The sequence below is a fragment of the Populus trichocarpa genome, chromosome 1, assembly GCF_000002775.5.
Source record: "Populus trichocarpa isolate Nisqually-1 chromosome 1, P.trichocarpa_v4.1, whole genome shotgun sequence".
Classification (NCBI taxonomy): domain Eukaryota; kingdom Viridiplantae; phylum Streptophyta; class Magnoliopsida; order Malpighiales; family Salicaceae; genus Populus; species Populus trichocarpa.
Genome location: NC_037285.2, coordinates 10,326,712 through 10,334,333, shown reverse-complemented (window position 1 = coordinate 10,334,333; position 7,622 = coordinate 10,326,712). Strand labels below are relative to the sequence as shown.

At 30.2% G+C, this 7,622-nt stretch overlaps 1 protein-coding gene across 1 annotated transcript; it reads left to right on the top strand.

The window, feature by feature from the left end:
* The first annotated feature begins 3,867 nt into the window (after positions 1-3,867).
* LOC18094019 (F-box protein At5g07670) lies at positions 3,868-6,895 on the top strand. Its single transcript, XM_006368170.3, has 2 exons — positions 3,868-5,459; positions 6,358-6,895. The coding sequence occupies exons 1-2, from the start codon at positions 4,219-4,221 to the stop codon at positions 6,668-6,670; spliced, it is 1,554 nt and encodes a 517-aa protein (XP_006368232.3). The 5' UTR covers positions 3,868-4,218; the 3' UTR covers positions 6,671-6,895.
* Positions 6,896-7,622: the final 727 nt, after the last annotated feature.

Below are 7,622 nucleotides of genomic sequence, written 5' to 3'. Positions count from 1 at the left end.
GAAACAATAAGAGGATGTTCTCTTTTTTATAAAGAAATGGATAGTGTACATGGAGAATTCATCAACATACAAATAGATGTTAGGATGATCATATTGATGATGACTTTCAAAAACATTTTGACCTTCAACAATGTTCTTTTTGTTGTTGACATTAGATGAACTTAATGTTTGGTTCGTTCTTGAGAAAAAATGGTTTTAAATTGGTTTTTGAGATTGATAAATATGTACTCTCTAAAAATATAGTGTTAATATGATAAAGGTATCTTAGTGATAACCTCTTCAAAATGAATATTATAAACATTATGATCATAGATGAATAATTATAATGCATATTCTTATTATTTGCTTGAGTCTTGTGACACGTGATACGACATGTTAGATCATGTGAATTATACTTCTATATAAATATTAATAAATCTTGATATATTACAAAGCATATTTCTTTTTTTATATATAAAAATTATAAGTACGAGGTTTATGTAAAATCAAAATTCACAAAAATATTTTTTTATTTAATTAAAATAAGTAGTTAACCTCTAAATTTAACTCATTCGAATATTAAAAAATATTTTATATTACAGTATTTATATTGAAAAATATTCTTCAAAATAAATTCTATTTTTAGTTAGATATCAAATGTGCCCAGTAATCGCATCTAAAAGCCAAATTTTCTAACATTTTTATAGATCGATTGATATATATATAAAAATTATGAGGAAATGGGCACCGATTTTATCTCAAGTCACAAGAGAGAGGAGAATATTTCCTTGATAAAATGGCAAGGGCAATGGCTTGAAATGTCGAAAGAAAGCTAGCAGTTAAGAATGACGTGGCCGCCATGTCTTGGTATTATTAACTTGTACTTCTTTTGTGTTGATATTCTCCCGTTCATGCCAAGTTCCAACAAATCGCTTTTTTGAGATCCCAACATCTTTTTAAGATGCAACCAAGCCAGGACATGCATTCCTTCATGGAATGATCTGAGCAAGGCATCGATCGATGTAGTCGAAAGATTGAATTCTCATGAAATCATATTTTAATTATAAAATTATAAAATCAATTTATGCTCTGAAAAATATATATAATAACAATGAATTGGATAAAAATGTATAAAAAAATTGTAAAAAAAATATATATTCTTTGTTAATACTAATGAGAAAAATACTTAAAAAATTATGCAATTGCTCGCTAGCTCTTGAACTGTGAGGGGAATACACATGAGATGAGATACAAATCTTCATGGTTATGAGCCCACCACGCGAATGCATCATCAATCATAAAATTGAGGTCACCCAAGGACAGTGGCAGAGCAAGGATTTTTTAAATAAAAAGATAAATTATTAATAAATATTTAATATTATGTATCATTTAGACATGCATTATATTAAGAAATTAATTTGAAATATATGTATTAACTCATATCAAACAAAATTAATTTAAAAATACTTTTAAAATAAAAAAAAACTTACGTTATAATTGTTCTTTTCGAGTTTTATATTTTAAAACTGCTTCATAATAATTTCATTATCAATCTCATCAAAAATATTTTTCTTAATATATACAATCAAACTGTCATTCATCTATTTTTAGTTTAGGATGGGTTCAATGCTTGTGTTTTCTAAATCTTCCAAGGACTAGTGAAGTTCTTGACAACAATGTTATGCTAACATATGGTAGAGAGTAGCTAAAACCATAACTAGTAAGTTCATCATCATCCATTTTCAATATGAAATTCATAGTAAAATACTTATCAATTCATTAAAACTCATTTCAATTCATATCCATATGCATATAATATTACTCATACACATATTAATTCAACAAACTCTTAAATTATTATACATCCTAACATTTTCAATAACTAATTGTAAATGAATAAAACTAAAATTAAACAATGAAACAAATAGAAAAGATGAAGAAAACTTACATAAAGCATAAAACATAAGAGGTTATTTACTTAACTAATTAATAGCTTAGGACTTGAAGAGAAATTTGCAAAAGAAAGAGAGGCAAGAATAGTAGCTTAAAAGAAAAAAAAAAGACTCTCGGTTAATTAATGAAAGAAAAAGAAAAAAAATTAGTAAAATATGCTAAATATATATATTATATATTATATTATGTTGTAAGTTAACAATAGCTAACTTGGGTTAATTAATTAGTAGCCATCAAAGAAAATTAAACATGTTAAAATATTATTAATATTCTAATATAAAAAGTATTTTGAAAAAAAAAAGAGTTTAAAGGGGCAATTGTATATTTTAATATAAAAAATATGTTGAAAAAAAAAATTAAAGAGGCAATTGCCCCCTTTTGATACCATGTGGCTCCGCCACTGCCCAAGGCTGCTAGCTATGCATTCTTTCGTGCATCGCTTTAATTTTTTTTAAGGAAATTTCAAAGATATGTTTAACTTCTCATTAGTTTTATTTATTTATTTATTTTGGGTTTCCATCCCTTATAGTGAACTGGGTTTTAAAACCTATTTATTTTCACGTTTTAAAATTATTATTTTTTTAAATGAAATTTTATTTTTTTATTTGTTTCAAATTAATTATCTTTATTTAATTTTCAAATTTTTTTAAGCTTTTATATCAAAAATAATTTTTTTTAAATATATTATTTTAATATATATTTTAAAATAATACTTTAAAAGAATCAATTTACAGTCATTTTGATTGGACACTCCATTACATTTTAGATGTTTGAGAGTGTGTTTGTGATTGCATTTTAAAGTACTTTTCACTCAGAAATATATTAAAATTATTTTTTTTTTATTTTTTAAAAATTATTTTTAATATCAGCGCATCAAAATGATTTTAAAACAACTAAAATATATTAATTTAAGAAAAAATAATTTTTTAAAAATACTTTTAAAACTTAAAAATAGCAATCCGGAGCGATGCAATTCAGTGTCAAGTTTGCGTGTTTCAGGGGCCTATGGGAGAGATGGTGGTAGTAAGATTTTCATGCAACATAGAAAGCAAAAGAGGGGAGGGAGAGATGATGCCAAGGCTTCGTACAAGCTATCCACGAACTAGGTTGTGTTTGGCTTTACAATTTAGAAATATTTTAAAACAAATTAAAAAAATTATTTTTATTTTTTATTTTTATTTTAAATTAATATTTTTTATGTTTTTAGATTATTTTAATATACTGATATTAAAAATAATTTTTTAAAAAATTAAACAAAATATTATTTTAATATATTTTAAAATAAAGTTTTTTTAAAAAATAACCACTTCTAAATTTTTAAATATATGAAACTACATCACAAAATTCCACGAGTAACGTAATCAATCATTGTAAGGGATGGCATTGTAATCAATATTATGAATCCCATATCAGATCAGCAAACAGACAAAAAAAAAAAAAAAAGTCCCACCCAATTAGTACTTCACTTCGTTCCACCTTTAGAAGATGTACTTGGGTGGTTTCGAATTGCGTTTTAAAATTTTATTTTTAAAAAAAAATATTTTTTTATTTTTTATTTTTATAATTTTTTAATATATTAATATTAAAAATTAATTTTAAAAAAATAAACAAATAAATATTATTTTAATATTTTTCTAAACAAAAAATATTTTAAAACACAATTTCTAACGCATTTTTAATCAAATCACTTGTCATTGAAGGCTTTCTAAACAAAGAAATGTAAGGTTCTTTTTCCTTTTACTTTCCTTTTTTTTTTAATTGAAGGCTTAATGAATTTAGGAATATACAATGAGTAACCATCCTCTACCATATAATAATAATAATAATAATAATAATTATTATTATTACTGAAAAACTGCCGAATTTTGTTTTATTAAAGAATTATTTGATAAAGAAAAAAGAAAAATAGAAGTTTAACTTTTGAGAATTGTGGTTGCGCTGTGGATAGCAGCGCCACTACGGTCTTCGGGTACACTGGAAGAAAAAAGAAAACAATCTCAACAAACAGTCAGCGAGAAGAGAGGTGTGAGCAGAGCAGAGCAGAGGACACCCATTTCAAATCTTCAGGTAAAAAACAAAAAAAAGCGCCAGTCCCCAAAAACAAATAATAACGAAAACAAAAAATCACAAGAACACTCGTTCAATTCCTTCACCCGCCACCTCCGAATCCCTGAGAGCCATTAATACCAGAAAGTCAGTCGACACTCCCACAGAGACAAACCTCACAGACATGCGTTAAACCCAAATTGGAACTACTGCCGCCACCAACAAACAAACACGGAAACGATGTCGTTTTTTACCGAGAAAACGTTGAAGAAGAAGAAGAGACCACCAAGGTGGTCACACCTGTGGCTCAAAAACACAAAACCATTGAAGCATGCTTTATTCGCTATGCAGCTCCAGTCTGTCTCTAGCCCGCCAACGCCAACGCCAACACCCACACTCACACCACAACAGCAGCAACAAGCAGACCCCAACACCAAACTCAGAGACAAAACAGGAACCCTCATCTCCAATCTCCCCGATATTGACCGTACACTTCTCTTAGGTGATGATCTCCTCTTAAAAATCCTCTCTAAATTGCCTGATTCTCAAAGAAACCCTAATTCACTTGTTTGTAAACGGTGGCTTAATCTCCAAGGCCGTCTTGTTAGGTCTTTAAAGGTTTTAGATTGGGAGTTTCTTGAGTCTGGCCGTTTACTTTCAAGATTCCCAAATTTGACCCATGTGGATTTGCTTAATGGATGTGTTGTTAGACCCCATGATTGCTGTGTCCGGTTGAGTCATAGGGTTTTTCAGATGGATATAAATTCTGGGGTTTCTGGGTTCTTACCGGATTGGCGTGTTTGCGAAGAGAATTTGTCGCCTGTTGAGGTTGTTGATAGAGGGCTTAGAGTTCTGGCTTCAGGTTGTCCGAATTTGAGAAAGCTTGTAGTGGTTGGTGCCAGTGAGATAGGGTTGTTAAGTTTTGCTGAAGATTGTTTGACATTGCAAGAATTGGAGTTACATAAGTGTAATGATGATGCCTTGCGCGGGATTGCTGCTTGTATGAATTTGCAAATTCTGAAACTTGTTGGAAATGTGGATGGATTTTATGGTTCTTTGGTTTCGGATATTGGGTTAACGATTTTGGCTCAAGGCTGTAAGAGGTTAGTGAAGCTTGAGTTGAGTGGGTGTGAGGGTAGTTTTGATGGGATTAAGGCCATTGGACAATGTTGTCAGATGCTTGAGGAACTCACTATTTGCGATCATAGGATGGATTGTGGGTGGTTGGCTGGGCTTTCATACTGTGAGAATTTGAAGACTTTGAGGTTTTTGTCGTGTAAGAGAATTGATCCCAGCCCAGGGCCGGATGAGTATTTGGGTTGTTGTCCAGCTCTTGAGAGGTTGCATTTGCGGAAGTGTCAATTGAGAGATAAAAAGAGCCTTAAAGCCTTGTTTAAGGTGTGCGAAGCTGTGAGGGAGATTGTTGTTCAGGACTGTTGGGGATTGGATAATGATATGTTTAGCATGGCAAGTATTTGCAGGTAATGAGTTGTTTTAAGTTTTTTTGATTGCTTTCGAGGCCTGGTAATGGTTGTAAGGTATTCAATTATTGCAGTCCTTCAGGGTACATATTAACAATTACAGAGGTTCTTGAATTATTGCAGATGAACTTCTGTTGTACATCCATTAAAGCTCGTACATGCATTTTTAGCTTTTCCAATAATTTGCATTGTTGATATGCTCTGGCTTACGAAGTTGAAATTGATAGTGAATCATTTGTATTTAACTGCCTGTCTGGAATGTGCCACACTCACGCGCTTAGGTGGTGTTTTGCATTATCATCCAATCATATTTTTGAAAAAGATTTAGCTTCAAATTATTATTATTTTTTTTTTAGATCATTTTAATATAAATTTAAAAAATATATATTATTTTGATATTTTTTCGAATAAAAAATACTCTAAGAAGTAACCTTAATTAGAATTTCAAAGACACTTAACTAGTGCTGTTGGATTTGAAATTAGTGACAGTACTGACTTTTGATTACTGTTAGATGCATCTGAATGCTAGATTCTCCGCAGCAATGATGAATGCAACAAAATTGTAAAAGAAATTGATGCAATTCTATTAATAACTTAGTCTAACAGTCACAAGAAAAATCCTAGTGTAGATTTAGTTCGACAGCGCAAAGACAAGAAAAGCGAAATAATTCAATGGTTCAACTACACAGGAAAAGAAAGCCTATAATTTTACAGTGAAGCTTATTTGATGGTTGATGGACTGGCGTTTTGACAATTACTTGGATTGAATAATCTACTTGGCAAACACCTATAATTGGAAGACTATGCTGTAGCCAGTTGATGTTTATGGGCTATCATTGTATAATGAAGTTTACATGGTTGAGATATCAATGGTTGCGTGTACTTCATTATTTTACAGGAAGGTAAAGTTTTTATCTCTGGAAGGATGCTCCTTGTTGACAACAGAAGGCTTGGAATCAGTACTTCTTACCTGGAATGAACTTCAACATTTTAGAATAGAGTCATGCAAGAACATAAAGGATGGTGAAGTCTCTCCAGCTCTTTCAACCTTTTTCTCTGTTCTTAAGGAGTTGAGATGGAGGCCAGATACCAGATCTCTTCTTGCATCAAGTCTTATGGGGACTGGCATGGGAAAGAAAGGAGGCAAATTTTTCAAGAAGAATCCACGCCTCGATCATTATACGCAGATGATTCACACAGCTACTTTTTGAGGGTTCCTGATTTTGTTTTGAAATGCTGTATAATCTTGTAATCATCTATGTTCATGTAGCCGGTGAACATGATGTTGAGAGAGGTTATATTATGCTTCCGTCGTTGCATGGAAAGGGATCAGGTGTTCTATCAAACGAAATACCAACTATTCATTCTGTAATTAGACCTGGATAACTGGTCTTCAGAATGTTGAATACACAATGCACAGCTTATTTCCCGGTTCAGGTTTATGATTTATAGCACGTATTGCTTGGAAAGTAATCTAATTATAGCTTAAGTTATCAAGCATTAGTGGTAGCTTCGTCGATTTTTGGAAAGACTGTTAACGGAGTTTGCATCGATTTGAAAACTTTCGTGGTAATTGGGCTTCTGTCAATTCAAATCACGGTTGAATGTTGATCCAAGGCAATCATCTTATGAACATAATTTGAGATTCCTCACATCCTGTGAGACATTACAGAGCAGGTTGCTATTCCATGTGGAAAAAATACTGTTAACCCAAACTTGTTACTATTTGTTTACTATAACAATGTAATGATAATTTTGCTATTCCTACAAAAAAATCATTGAACTGAAGTTGTCCAAAATTATCTCAACTTAAAAGTTTATACTAATATGATTTTTATTATTCTCTAATATAATTTTTAAAGTGAAAGTTTTTTATACTTGAAACTTATATAAATTCATCTTATCTTATGCTTAATTTTTATCAAATAGAATAAGTATGGTGAAATTTAAACGTGTGACTACTTAATTAATAAAGCTCTGATATCATGTTAAAAAATCATTTTAACTTAAAAGACTTAAACTAATATGTAAGGTTCTAAAATACGATTTATATTATTCTATAGTAGAAAATGCTTAAGTTAATATATTAATTCTAAAATATAATTTATATTATTCTCTAACAAACAACAGTGAAATAATTTTTTATAAAAACCATTAATTATT